Consider the following 14,656-nt stretch of genomic DNA (forward strand, 5'->3'; position numbering starts at 1 on the left):
CGCGATTCAACAACCTCTTTATTGATTCTAAAAATTCCTGACAAATCCAACAAATACATTCAATCAAAATTGTAAATTATCACAACAATACAAAAATGTAATTGTAGTTCAGTTACACGTCTAACAATCAAACAGCGAATTTTCAAACATTTGTCATGGTTCCCTTTTTTTTCGTGTATTTTTTAATTCCTTACCTCGAAAATTTATGGATTATTTAGCATTTCAATCTCAATTTCACGCTCGCTAACATTTTTCTTTCATTCATCTTGTACGACCGTAATGTGATACCCTCACAGTTTGGAAATACCTATTCAGTTTCCATAGTCGTAGGGGGAGTTCGGCGGATTATCTTTGTTACCCGAATTTCAACTAATAATTGTTCGGTGTTTAACATTGCGTTTCGAGGGACCCACTGAATAGCGATTATCCGGTTAATATCGGCAGATTCACCAATCATTTTTCGACATACTATTCAAGAATATTTTTTCGTCCCTTAGCAAAAGCAGAGAAAATTTCGAGTTAATTACCGATATTGTAGGCTCTATTCCGATATTCACTGCAAGTTACTGTGAGCTCTACGTGTAAATGCAATCTACCAATTGCTTGTCCTAACAGTGAATATGGGGAACGTTTCTATATAATTTTATCCTACGGACTGCACGGGATGTAAAATACCAAACTTCTATTAGGAAGATTCGGATGACAAAAAGAACCATCATATTGCGTCAAAGTTTCAGGGTGAGCCATATTCTGAGCGATTGTGGTGTTAAGTATAATTGTTCAAAATTTTGGCAAGGATGAAGTGTCCTCAAACGAGATATTGACAAACGTGCATAAAGCATGTGAGATCACGATTATATTTTGAGGTGAAGCCCCATTTTGAAACAATTGTCCCCATTTATCTAGCCTTTTTTTTATTTATTCCGTTATCACTTGCGTAACGTGAAGTTTGTCGAGCCGACAATGTATCTAAAATATCACCTATGCAACAACTTTTTGATAGTAGCAAAATAATAAATATACATATTTGTATCAATAGATATATTATAATATATTTTTTTCTTTGAACAATGGTCATGAGGTTTAGTAAATGCTGACTCGGTTAGAATGTACGTTATGGAATTTGATTACTCCTCTTTCCTATCTCGATAATGAATATTAAGTCAAGGCACACACGCTTTGTGAAACACAAAAAATTTCGTTGCGTACGGTTCCAAACGAAAAAAAAAAAAAAAAAAAAACAAGACGGAAAATATGGTCGAAAAATAAGCCGGGATTCAATGTTTGTCAATGCTATTGACAGTTGCAATTCTACCCCAAAGTTTTGTGAGTTTCATAAAAATCTGTTAAAAAAATAAGTTTTTTCGTATCTTTACAGGCTTCAATGAGATACGATCTGACTTGATGTATTACAAGCGACGTTCGAAAGCAACCGTGAAATATGCGATTGTCCGACTAGGTGTCCGAATCTTGCGTATGGGGAAACAGCCTCGGAGGATGCAAAGAGTATCGAGATTGTTTTTTCCCGTGTTCAATAATCCTATTGTCGTTGTTTTTTCAAATCTCCTGCGTATGGCTAATCCGCGTACGATCTGAGGTTCCCTGATCGACATTTTATGTAATCTTTGATTTCTTTTATTTGCCACATATTTTTTTCGAATTTTCAATGCTAAACCAGCGAAAATCCTTGAGTCTGCTGAATCGCCTGGAGCAATTTGTAACGAAGCTTTTCACGAGTCTTGTAGCGGGGCAAATCCAACAGGTTAAAACATGTATGAGCAACTGGCAAGAAACGCTCGTCCGTCATCGGCTGAATCGTTATCTGGAACAGCAGAGTATTGATGTGTTGAATTTAATTATTCTCCAAAAACGAATTGTGATTGAATTAAATTTTTTTGATCAAAAATGTGATTGAAACTTGGTAAGAACAAGAAAAATCGAGTAAACAAGAGTTTCAATGTAAGAAACGTTCGCTTAGATATTCAAAATAATTTTAGTACATTTCAATTCCATTTTCGATGGCGAAAAGCTGTCCGGAAACTCTCACCTTGATCGCTGTCATGCCTTGTATAGGTATTCTATCGCTACCCGTTAAGAATAGCAGAAACTTTTTTTTCTCTTCGAGCGAAAGTTCATGGAAGATTTGCCAAAAAAGCACTATTGTTGGATCGTCTTTCGAATAACCATTCTTGTAGGTGGTGCTTTTTTCCAATTCGTTCCAATCATAATTCTCGTTGCCAACCACTACCGCCATCAATTCGTGACTGTGAAATAACTCGAGAACGCGGCCACCGCACACTTTGTGGAAGCCCTCGTAAAATGCTTGAAAATGCGGCTCTACAGATTTATTAAGCATGTGATCGACGTACAAATTAATAAATTCCATTCTGAAAAAGAATATTTAAAAAAAAAAAATTAAAATCTATGATAGTGCATAGCCATATTCCGGTAATGAAATGTCAGTGAATTATTTTACTTGTTGCTTTGTGTGACTGGAATTTTACTGCCACCCGGAACCAATTCGTGAACAACATGTTCGCCAAATACTTCTCTCGAAATCTCGAAATTTAAACAAAACACCTCTTCCAAATCCGGTTTCTGGTAATCGACAAGGCTTTGCAAGCTCCTAAAAAATCAATTTTCAAAAGTCAACCACACTACAAAAATGATTGCAATTATAATCTGTGAACAAAAATAAGAACAAAAAAAAACATGATGAGAAACCCTTCACGTACCTCGCGATAGTTGGCGATATATCCTTCACGTCGGAAAGTCCGACCGGTTCATTCAATAATTTTTTGTATAATACCAGTGGAAATGGAAGGTCGATTATGATGAAATTGTAAATAGCCAATCCGCACAAAACTCCAATAAGTAAGTACATAACTTTTTCTTCCAAAGATTCTTCGCTGAACCAAATAGTACGAGTTTCTTCATATTGTTTAAACATTCCATATTTAGGGTCGAGAATTTCTTTAAGCAACAACAGGAAAAATTCTTTTTTAACTCCACCGGCATCTTCGGCTTCTTCGCCGTGGAATTTGACCTACGAAAAAATATTTATTCACTGATGTTCTATTGTTTTCGATATTCGATATTCATAAAGACGCTAAAAGTTGAAGGGTTTTTAGGAGCTCACTCGGAGTGGTTTTTTCAGGTCACTCGATTCGTACAGTGACAATTGAGCTAATGTATCGGCAACCAAATTTTCCCGTGAAACATTAAAGGTTATAAATTGTCCGTGTCGAGCATCAACTGAACCACTTGGATAGGGTGCAAATAACATATGCGTCAAAGCTCTCGTGGCAGCTTCACTCATCGCAGAGTGCATCTGAAAAATAAATTTTGTATCATTTATAGGTAACTGCTGTACAACGATATCAGCGTCTAATGAGTCGACAAAAATCTGGAATAAAAATTTAGCTCAATGGAAATTTTGAAAAAAGTCGAATTTCTTTGTTGTTGCAACTTTTATTTTAAACGAAAAAAATACTGCTCATTGGTTGAACGATGTTTAAAAAAATGAGTAGCAATTCTAATATGATTTTAAGATGGATAGAAAATTATCATTGATGATGAACTGCCTGTACTGAGATGATTTATCAGTCTCGTGGTCGATAAAAATTTCGCTACAAGTTTTGTCGAGACAAACTTGGTACTTTGAGGAAAAAAGAAAACAGCTAAATCTTTTTTTTCTCGCAATATCGAGTGCGCTCGAGCAGACCCTGTATCTACTTTTTCTTCCACACGAAACGTTACGGACTGTTATATCGCTCTCTAGTCATGGAATAAACGTTTATAGCAGGTGTTTTTATTAATTGTCCTTTTTTCATTTGTCACACAAAAAATATGTACGCTGACGAAAAGATATTTTGCATTGATTGTACCTGAATGGCTTGATCGGTTTCCAAAAGAATTGTTTTGGCCAGCGCGTCGAACAAAAATGGATAGTGGCAAAAGTAGATTTTTTGGTGCTGAAACGAAAGATGAAAGAAAATAAAAGAATCATACCGAAAATCGTTGATTGAGAATGGAAAATTGCAAATGACAAAATTGTAACTGACCGTTTGTGAATTTTTATCCATCAACCATTCAACATAGTCGGTATTGACCTCTATGAATTCTCTCAATTCTGGCAAATGAAACGTCCCGTAAGGAACGCGTAAGCCATCATCGGCGGATTGATTTAGTTTATTTATAAAGTGTAGCAGATCTAAGGCAAATTTCAGCTCCACGTTTTTCGTCACCGGTTGCTGCGTGTACGAACATTGAGTATAAAACGTTAGAAATGAGGATCGAATTCAAAAATTCCATTCGACTTTTACATTATTGGTTAAAATTTCGTAAAACTTACCTGATGTTCTTTGTTTTTTGATTCTTTGATGAAATAGAGAACTAGTAATTTGTATACGCGTACGAGACGCTCGAATATTTGTACAGGAGCTTTTGACCACCAGGAACCAACGATTTTTTGAGCTTCCGATTTGAGCAGTAAAACAGCTTTGGCAAATGGCGTTTGTAGGTTTCTATGATTTTCGGGCTCGGTAAATGCGGAGTACATGGGCAAGGTCAAATAAATCCTCAGACATTCTACATCCGGAGGTGATGAACGGAGCGATGGTATAAGACCTTCGGTTATACTCGTATATATCTAAACAGTAAATAGAAAAAAGCACAGAATTAAGAAACGTAGGTGAATACTCTTAAGAATCGATAAACGACTTCGAGTTTACAAGTGAGGGAAATCTACCAAGCTCGAGTATAGATACGCTGCACTTCTTGACATGCTTGGTCGAACATTTCCTTTTCAATACTTAGCGTCAAAACGCTGTCGTATCTTGAAATAAAAATGCAAGAATAAACTCACCAGTTCATTAATGGTCGTGTTAACAAATTCCGAAATCGTTCCATAAATTTCAATGACTTTATTTGTATCAACTCCATGATGTTTACTCGAACAGGTGTAATGTGCATCATTTTCGATCAAAAACGATGCATTCATGCATGCTTGACTTCTAAAGACAGTCTCAAGATATCTGAAATACAGTAATCCAGTGAGTTTCAACTTGAAAACAATTTACATGAAAGCAAGAATGATACTATGAACTAACGTCATGAGATCATGATCGACGGGTGCTCCCATTGGTATTCCTAGACAAACTGAAATTCGATCTTTCGTCACCGTTAATATTTGTGATTCAGGGTCAGTGACTCTGAAATCGTCTGGCGGAATATTGTCCTACGAAAAATGAAAAACTCAAGTTGAAATATTATTTTCGCTGTGATTCCTTAATCATTGAAAATTGACGAATGTCTGAGATTCAATAATTAATTGGATAAATTTCTTGGCTTTCTCAAAATTAAACGTGCGAAATCAATAACTTGCCTTTCTTTGGGTTACAGTCGCGAAACAGTGATCGCTCCCAGTAGATACCCGCTTTATAACGCAGTCAACACTGTATTCGCTCATTGGATTATCTACTTTGCATAAAGCTGATCCATTTGGTGATACCCATGGTCCTAGTACGACTTGTGGTGTTGTTACACTCTGTGTTACGCGGGTTCCCAGTTGTCCGGCTCCACCTAAGCCCCAAGCGTAAACTCTTCCACGTGACGAAACAACCGCTAGCATGTGTCTTTTTCCACACGATATCTACGTATATAAATTATTAATACGTAAAGATAGATGAACCGAAGTAGAGTGTAAGATTGAAAAATAAGCGATCAATCACAAAATCGAAAGATACAAAATTCATTTGATGTTTGATGTTGGTCGGAAACGTTCATAAAACGTTGCTTATCGATATTGAAATTAGTTTTTATTTTTATGATAGTAATGCCATAAAAAATGATTGAACTCCGGGTGTGCAAAAATTATGATAGCTTCGTTCAATCGAAAGTTGTCTCATTTTGAAAATGCTTAATTAGAATAAATTCTCGATTCTTTATGATAGTCACACGTTATTGGAGAACTGATTAAGAATACAGGCAAAGAGAATGAATCGTACTTGAGTAACAACGCTTCCCATGAGTTCGACAATTTGACGAGGCAACATCTCATTTGCGATGCTCCCGTGTCCTAACTGTCCGTACATTCCCGCACCACAGGTAAACACTCCGCCATCCTAAAAGAATTCTTTCTTCAAATAATCCGATAAACGAACGATTTATTCGAGATTTACGTGTAAATTTTTGTACCACAGTAAGAAAGGCTGAGAAATTTTCACCACATGAAACATAACAAACTTTTGCACGTCTCAAAGTTCTCAATTGGCACGGCAAATAAATGCTACCCGTGCCACTGATACCCAATTGACTGAAAGTGTTTCTTCCCCACCCGTAAACAGCCCCTGTAACAAACAATTTTCCTTTTAAATTCATTTATTGTAAGCGGTATGAAAGAAAGTGTATTAATTATGGATGCTTCATCATGTGTAAGTTCAATTTAGTTAGAGAATTTTTGTTTTATTTTTTAATATTGTAATGAGATGACATATGTATTTGCAATCGTCCAATTTCTATCACTCATGCGTACAAGTCAATTAATAAATTTTTACTGAAATAAAGGATTGTTTTTCAGTAAAAGAATCAGTGGATTTTCAAACGAAATTTGTTTTCATTTTCTATTATAAGTTGAGAATATTGCTTATTAAAATGTCACTAATGTAATGAAATGTACGTTCGCTCAAAATGATGAATTTGAAAAAAGTTATTTATGTACCTGATTTTGAAACGGCTATGGTGTGATAACCTCCACAGGCTATGAACGCTATCGGTATAGAGACCAAACTGTTCACGAGTAACGGCTTGTTCGACGCCAACAGTTCCTGTCCGAATCCTAATTGCCCTTCATTGTTTGAACCCCACGCATAAATCTCACCATTATTTGTGAGCGCTACAACGTGGCTCAATCCACAAGCAATTTGAATAATAACACTTGTGCCTAAGGCTTTTACCATTCGAGGTGACGGCTCCGACCCATTTGGTGAAATGAAACCTGCAGAAAAGAAACTGTCAACAAGGTCGATCATGATGCATGTTTCTCGTCATGCTTTATATTCATTTTCTTAAGTTTTAACAACCTAGTTGACCATCCGTATTACAACCCCAACTGAATAACTGGCCCCATTCGTTGATGGCTACTGTATGACTAGATCCACATGCAACTCTTTTGAATACAAATGCCTCCAGGCCAGGAATCAGTTCTGCATGTACAAAACATAATTTAATTTTTATCGCTTAACATTTCTTCTCGATGTATCATTTTCTTGATGTTCAACCATTTGGCAACATTTTTCTGAGGGTTACACTTACGCAACCTTTTTCTCGGCTTTTCATGACCGAGTTGACCATAATCGTTATTGCCACAGGAATATATCTGGCCATCTCTGGTTACAATGACGGTATAATTATCACCACACGCAACTGCAATGGAACAATTCGCAAAGTCTTGTAAAAGAAATTACACTGCAATGATTTAGAAAAATTCAAAACATTAAGGGCACAAAGACTTTAAAATCAAATCATTCTGTTCTGATTCAACAGTCTCAAGTTAACTTATGAAAGAGTAATAATGGTCAACAAAAATGTTCATATCACAATTGAGTTTACATGATTTTAATATATTAGATAAGCAAAATATTGTTACTTTGATTGATTTGTGTGGCTTTTTCAAAACAGACTTCTCTAGGTGTCAAGATGAATTCATCTTCGATACCACCCAGGCCGAGTTCACCATGGACTGTGCTACCCCAGCAGAACATATCTTTGTGTTGTATTGACGCAACGTATTTTGTTACCGAATCAACATGTATGTCCAAACAACGTCTTTTTGGTGGATTAGCCTATGAACCAAGCATTTCAATTTTTTAATCAATTCTCTTTTACATATTAAAGTATTCGAAAATTAAGTGAACGAAAAATTGTATGAAATTTGAAAAATAGCAGAAACGTTATTGGCTATGTTTAATCGACTAACCATGATATTGCTTGGCATTTTTCATATTTTCTAGTGACTCGGTATGGTATCTTTTCCAATCACGGTATCTTCAATCATACTGCAAAACGGTATTTTCTGAATCGAACCTCTTTCACACGTAATAAGGCAAATTAATCTACTGTCAATTTACAAATGTAGGTTGTTTTCATTCAACTTCAATTTCATGTTTTTTACTTGTGAATTTTTCAATGATGACAGTTTTTTGTGAAATTCAGCTGCAGTATATTTGAGTAGCTGAATAATTTCATTATTCTAGAACATTCTATTCTGCCGTATATAATTGTGTGACCAAAAAATAATTGCAGCAGCATTTGTAATTTCGAATAAATAACTGTGCTAGTTAACTCAATGACATTGACAATTTGAAAATATGATACATGGAGATTCGTAAATCAGACAACAGCTTTGATTTTTCTTTTTTTTTTCGCCAATATTTCAAAAGACGTGACACACTCGAATCGACGATCACGATACAATGGTACTCGGATGATTCCAGCTGATTTAAAGTTCAGGTTCAGGTTAGTTGTTTTGATTATAGCACGGACCGCCTTAACGATTTCAAACATAATATTAAAATGACTAGTAATATATATTATTCACCGATGATAACGATATAATTAGCGAGGATACTATATTTACATTTCTTTTGATTGCCAACACTTGAGGAAATATTTTAATTTGTAAATTGTATATTTACACGATTACCTGATCGTTATCTACCTCATATTGTCACGTTCATGACGCGCACATTTTTATTAGATTTGTATAGAGACGATGTCGACTGATGTCGACTCTGCTGCTACGTTTTATTTTGTTTCGTTCGAATCAGTGTCGTATATGCTGGGGTGGTAGTGGTAGTATATTTGGTTCTCAAGTAGTTTGGTAAGGTCGGTAATCTAGGAATAATCTTAGACTGTAGCATCCTACCGTAACGTAAAGGATTCGGGTGGATTCAAATATGTGATCATAATGAAAAGATTGGTTTAAGAATCTTTTCACACGTCATCTAAGTACGGTAGTAGACTGATCAATGCAGCTGTGTAGTAACTGTACCTTATCCCCTAGACGCTTTGAATTCCATGGATTCCATTGAGATGAAAATATAGTGGGGTGACGGTTGATATATTGGAACGCGAGTTTGTGAGGAGTTGCAAGTTGCAACTCCTCGTAGCGGGTGTTGCGTGAAGTTCTTGAGACGTCTTCATATCGCGTTTACAATCGAAAATTTGAAACGAATGGAAAAAGAGATGAATGCAATTTCTATCTTCGTTGCACACATGATATCCTGGTTGTCTGTGGTGGGCTCTGTGGGCCTCTTGTGGTTGACAATCGAAGCTGATCGAAGTAAAACATTTTGCAAAATATCGTCACCAGTATAGCGTAAATAAGCCCCGAGACTGAGACCTACCCCCACCAACGTTTTCAAACCAGTGTAAAAAGCTATATCGATATATATATTCAACGTTCAACGTACATTCTAAAGTGAATCCCATCGATTTCGGGCATTCATTTCGTAATCGTTTGAGCATTTATGTCCTGTATCCATTGAGAAAAATCATAAGTGATAACATTCGAACAACGGAAAGACTTCATCCGTTTTTCATCCACGTGACTACGATAAGATTGTGGGTTTTTGAACCGCCTACTTTTCTTTTGTCTCGCGCGGCTCTCTCGAAGAAGAAGAGAATGCGGCTCGAAATCGTTACAAACTTCTAGCGCTATCGATTGACCGTCCGATTGGTTAAGCCAGTATTCCATGCAAGTATGGCTGCCCTGCCGTCACCCACGCAGGTATATTCCGATTATTACTTTAATCATGCTTTAAAGTACACATTAACTCATCATTTATTGGGATCAAATCGTCGACCTTACCTTGTTCAACATTATTTTTATCTATCACCCGAAATCCTGCAAACTTTGTTATTATTTTGATTATCTCGCAAAACTCGTTGACACAACATTTTTTCGACACTTGTCTTCAACGATCTGACAATTCATGCATTATGACAGTCACTCGATCGAGATCTATACAATACGAATTTTTTCATCACGTGCTTTATGAGATTTTCCTTATTTAGCAAAAGTAAAAAAAAAATCCGTTGTGTCGGGAAATCCGATCAAATTTTGAAAATGTACATTGTTATTGTCCATTTTTTCAAATCTCCTTTTGTATAGATTAACAAGCACCTGCTATATCCCGAATAGAAGAGAAGAAAAAATTTAATCCCGAATTTTATTTCATGCTCAATATTCAGGCACATCTCAAAGTTGATGAATATGTATGACAAACAGCGACTTTGCTTTCGCAATGGACACAGCCGAGTGTAGATGCATGCCAATATATCTTATTAAATAATTCAAATTTTCTGATGTTATCTTGAAACAAAAGTCCAAGATTCAATGGGTTAAGAGATAATAAAATATGACCTGATAATGCCACGAAATTAATGGCAGACAAAATTGGGTGTGTTTGAAAGCATCTTTAAAAGGTCAAAGTCTATGTTGCAATTGCAGTTATGGATTTCAGAGCCTTTTAATGTCCTTGCAGTAATCCCTACATTCATTTCATAATCAAAGATCAGTCAGATAAAAAGATTTTCATCATTCAGTATTCTTAAGAGTTAGTTTTAAACATTTGAGACTGTAACAGAATACTAAACCCAAAACTGTAAATAATAAATCAAAATCATGCTACATGGAGCGTAGAAGATTTTGAAAAAACAATACACAAGGTCTGAAGCCCTGATAAAATAAGGAAATATAAATGAATTTAACCTTGAAGAAGCCACTGACAAATGGCTCAGAAATGGTAGAGTCTACTATTTCATTAAATTGATGTAGCTGTACTTTTTTACAGGTACTATGTATATTAGATCAATTTTTTTTCGTTCTATTTTCTAATCATATGTAAAAATATTCTATGAATGATTGATTTAAGTTGATTAAAATGACTTCAGAGTTATCTAAGGTTTATTCATATATTATATAAAAATGATTAATTCATGTTCTAATATGATATTTTGAAAACCTTTTATTTCTGCGTTTGCTATAGTTCTAGATGATTAAATTATATTGTCTTAATTAAAAGAAAAAAAAGAAGATTGTAAAAAAGTAAATAGTTGGAAACAAATCTTAGATGTGCAAAGAATACACTCATTATCATTCGAGATCAACGTAGAGCGATTGAAACGTTTCATTTAATACTTCTGCTACGTTTTGCAGAATTCACTATAATGGAACATTTCCATTAACTATCTTTTACCAAAAATTTTCTCCTAATGTTTGGAAAATATGTATACTTTGAAGAAAAAACAAGTCTCCAAGATTCTCAAGTTTTTTCCTTTACATTTTTTTAGTATCCTTTGTATAGAAAGAATCAAATTAATTTGTATATTCAGAAAAGTTGTTCTGAAAGACAACATATTTTCGTTTGATTTTAGTGGAACTTTTTATGTTTGCAGGTGGCTGGAAGCCATATTGCTATTTATGAAGCCTACTACAACCAGGTACGTTTAATAAGTTGATGCATCTTTGTATTCAATGTATATTGAACATCCAGCTGGACGGATTAAATGAACAAATATTAAATCGATAGGTCGATCCTCAAGGCTATGGTCAGGTGGGAGCATTGGCGGCAGCCCGATTCCTTAAAAAATCCCAGCTGAGTGATATTGTACTCAGTAGAATATGGGATATGTCAGACCCACAGTCTCGTGGTTTCCTGGACAAGTCTGGGATGTTTGTAGCACTTAAACTGTGTGCCTTTGCACAGGCAGGACGTGAACTGAATATTGCTAATCTCAGTCAAGACACACCACCACCAAAAATGGTACGTCTCTCAAACAAAATACTCGCTAGTTAAAAGAAAATATTTTCATATTTCATTCATGTTGAAATTTTGCCTTTTTATGTAGAAAAATCTATATTCAGAGAAAGTATAGTCTCTGCGAGAGCCTCGGGCCAGTAGATGACAGGGCTCTCAATGTACTTGTTTCAAGACTCTACCGAGTCTCTTGATTTTGCAAAAAGTGTCAATTTTCTCAAGCTTATTTCCAAATCCCCCAATACAAATCTTTTTATTCTTTAATTTCTCCCTCCCTCAATTTGGACTGTCTTGAAAATGTGTTCTCAATGGAATGTTATAAAATTCTGTGGAGTGATTTGAACTGCCATTTATTGTGTATAGGAACTTTAAGTAAGAAATTTTCGATAAAAAGATTCACACTGCATTTTAAAATTAACGTTTGTTAACTGAATAGGGTGAATTGCCGAAAATAGTACCGAAACCACCGGTTGCTGGTCCACCTGTCATAACTTCTGTCAGTAGCGGTGATTGGTCTATAAAACCGAACGAAAGAGCCAAATACGATCAGCTATTTGACAGTCTCCAACCGTCAAACGGTTACATTCCCGGAAATAAGGTTAAAGGTGTACTTATGGACAGCAAATTACCTGTCGATACACTTGGCAAAATTTGGGATCTCGCCGACATGGACAAGGATGGAATGCTTGATAGACACGAATTTGTTGTTGTATGTATAATTTGTGAGGTTGCATTATTATACAAATTATGCCGAAAATATTCATTTGTGAAATTACGATTACATTTATGTAATAGGCCATGCACTTGGTGTACAAAGCACTGGAAAAATATGCGATACCGAGTGTTTTACCTCCGGAATTGATGCCACCGGGAAAAAGAAAACCAGCGCCACCGATCATGGAACAAACCGCAGGAGTTCAAATTCTCCCAATGGCAACTCCTCCACCGCCTATTCCACCGTTACCGAACGCGACACTTGCTACCAGTAATCTTGTTGGGCTTGAGCCAGTAAAGGTGAGAGTAAAAACATTTGAACAGCTAATTATTGCCGTATTTTCGCTAGATTGCTATTTTTAAAAGTGAAATTGAGGAAAGCCTTTATTCAGTATTAACTAAACGGCAATGTTTTAGTTTGAGTCATATGACTGTGAATTCAGTTTTAATAAATGATTTCTTCATAAATCAATACAGAATATTGTTCGAATTTCAGACAACCCCTATCGCTCCTAAGTGGGTTGTTACCCTAGAAGATCAGGCAGCAGCTGATAAACTATTCCTTCAAGCTGATATGGATATGGATGGTTTTGTTTCCGGTTCTGAGATTAAAGACGTATTCTTACAAAGCCGACTGCCACAGAGTGTTCTCGCCAATATATGGTATTTATTTTTTTTTCATCATGAATAATGAGGAAATCAGATTGATTCAATAAGGAAAAAGTTATTTTCGTTCACCCGATTTTACTCGTGCAGGAGTTCAAATATGTAAATTGCAAAATGCAATTACTGAATTGGAAAAACTTTACCAGAACTAGAAAAAAAATATTTTAGAGTAGTGAGTGCAAAAACTAATATGAAACACGTTTCGGTGGGATTTGATTAACATACTAATTGCGTGATACGTGATCAAATGACGTTTCAGAGTACCGTTTGTTATTATTACACACAGAATTTAAATGCAAATTTCGTTATTACTATACAGGAGCTTGTGCGACATATGTCAGAGCGGAAAATTAAACAAGGAACAGTTCGCACTATCGATGTGGCTGATAAAACAAACAATGAAGGGGATTGATCCACCAACAAGTCTTACACCGGAAATGGTCCCACCATCTCTCAGAAAAATTTCAGACACTGTTGTGGTGAGAAAATTGTATTTTTTTTTTTTTCAATTTTATATATCGAGGTCGAAAACTTATACATTCGAAGAAATACGACAAATGTACAAAAAGAAACCCCCAGATTTTTAGGCACTCTATAGTAATGTTCTACATTCGGTATTCTTGATTTTTGTCAACGACTTCAAAGGTGTCGTGGCTTTTACCATGAAGATGTTTATATCTTAGTGGGGCAAAAAAATTGATATCGTTTCCAAGGGGTAGCGTAAATATTTTCTTCGCTAAAAATCGAATTATTTAATGGTTCAATGAATAGTGAATCGTTTTCGCCCTCTAAAAGCTTTCCAGAAAATCCTCAACAAAACAGTCACTATGACGATAGCCCCGATCATGAATATTCGATGATCAACTTTCAACTCCACTTCGGTCGTTACTTGCAACCTTATTGTTCCGGCAAGTTCGCCTCTTTGCCAACAGCTGTAAATATTCGCGTCAACGAAACGTAACTTTTTAATGACTATTCTTCTCTGTGCATCCATCGTGATACGCCCTTGCGTTGTTTTTTCAATTTCCGAAGGAACCAGAACTTTCGTTCCAATTTGCCAAATGACAGGAATATCCTCATTCAAGTTCCTGAAATGATTGAGAGTGAATAAGTTTACTATTTATCTTCGTGATCTTTTATGAATAAAATCTGATTTTTTTTTTCTACCCTGGACATACGAGTTCCGTAGATTTTCCATGTTTACGATACAACGTAGTGCGCTCAATCGCAGGACGAGGCTCTGGCAACCCTTGCAGCATTGAAAATACTCCAGCACTATTGTTCGCACTTTCAATAATATTTCCAGACTTGTCACGAATCTCGAATACTGTATCTTTTAGACATTTTATCTGGATAAATAATTACCGAAATTGACATCCAACGAAATAATTGTCGAAACATAATCTACGTAAAAGTACATTTTCTTCTATGCTGAAACGATGATTTGTGAAATC

At 35.7% G+C, this 14,656-nt stretch overlaps 3 protein-coding genes across 14 annotated transcripts in view; 1 reads left to right on the top strand and 2 right to left on the bottom strand.

Moving 5' to 3' along the window:
• On the bottom strand, window positions 1-8,838 carry Herc4 (HECT and RLD domain containing E3 ubiquitin ligase 4). Of its 6 annotated transcripts, none has more exons than XM_043432813.1 (19): window positions 8,705-8,821; window positions 7,979-8,057; window positions 7,649-7,844; window positions 7,315-7,425; window positions 7,083-7,205; window positions 6,722-6,997; window positions 6,199-6,350; window positions 6,009-6,125; window positions 5,387-5,653; window positions 5,112-5,239; window positions 4,868-5,036; window positions 4,355-4,651; window positions 4,065-4,253; window positions 3,888-3,974; window positions 3,140-3,331; window positions 2,736-3,046; window positions 2,477-2,626; window positions 2,048-2,387; window positions 1-1,822 (listed from the first exon to the last, which is right to left on the bottom strand). In XM_043432813.1, exons 2-19 carry the CDS (start codon window positions 7,994-7,996, stop codon window positions 1,670-1,672), a joined length of 3,276 nt encoding a protein of 1,091 aa, XP_043288748.1. In that variant the 5' UTR covers window positions 7,997-8,057; window positions 8,705-8,821; the 3' UTR covers window positions 1-1,669. The 6 variants fall into 6 exon arrangements, with proteins under 6 accessions (XP_043288748.1, XP_043288758.1, XP_043288767.1 ...); XM_043432823.1 differs by lacking the exon at window positions 8,705-8,821 and adding an exon at window positions 8,174-8,458; XM_043432832.1 differs by lacking the exon at window positions 7,979-8,057 and having other exon boundaries at window positions 8,705-8,838.
• Eps-15 (Epidermal growth factor receptor pathway substrate clone 15) overlaps window positions 8,474-14,656 on the top strand; it is a 22,235-nt gene continuing 16,052 nt past the window's right edge. Inside the window, exons 1-7 of one of the 6 annotated variants that reach the window (XM_043432869.1) lie at window positions 8,474-8,517; window positions 11,461-11,505; window positions 11,595-11,828; window positions 12,259-12,531; window positions 12,618-12,836; window positions 13,033-13,199; window positions 13,522-13,681. In XM_043432869.1, the coding sequence (XP_043288804.1) occupies window positions 11,694-11,828; window positions 12,259-12,531; window positions 12,618-12,836; window positions 13,033-13,199; window positions 13,522-13,681 (954 nt within the window). In that variant the 5' untranslated portion in view covers window positions 8,474-8,517; window positions 11,461-11,505; window positions 11,595-11,693. Of the gene's footprint in view, window positions 8,518-9,289; window positions 9,791-11,460; window positions 11,506-11,594; window positions 11,829-12,258; window positions 12,532-12,617; window positions 12,837-13,032; window positions 13,200-13,521; window positions 13,682-14,656 lie in introns of those variants that run through there. The other 5 variants (XM_043432874.1, XM_043432875.1, XM_043432867.1 and 2 more) reach the window with 5 other exon arrangements.
• LOC122418607 (uncharacterized) overlaps window positions 13,676-14,656 on the bottom strand; it is a 2,010-nt gene continuing 1,029 nt past the window's right edge. The window contains exons 4-5 of one of the 2 annotated variants that reach the window (XM_043432881.1): window positions 14,370-14,551; window positions 13,676-14,290 (exon numbers count right to left, since the gene is read on the bottom strand). In XM_043432881.1, the coding sequence (XP_043288816.1) occupies window positions 13,963-14,290; window positions 14,370-14,551 (510 nt within the window). In that variant the 3' untranslated portion in view covers window positions 13,676-13,962. The remainder of the gene's footprint in view (window positions 14,291-14,369; window positions 14,552-14,656) is intronic. The other variant, XM_043432885.1, reaches the window with a different exon arrangement.

Source organism: Venturia canescens, chromosome 1 (assembly GCF_019457755.1).
Source record: "Venturia canescens isolate UGA chromosome 1, ASM1945775v1, whole genome shotgun sequence".
NCBI classification, from domain to species: Eukaryota; Metazoa; Arthropoda; class Insecta; order Hymenoptera; family Ichneumonidae; genus Venturia; species Venturia canescens.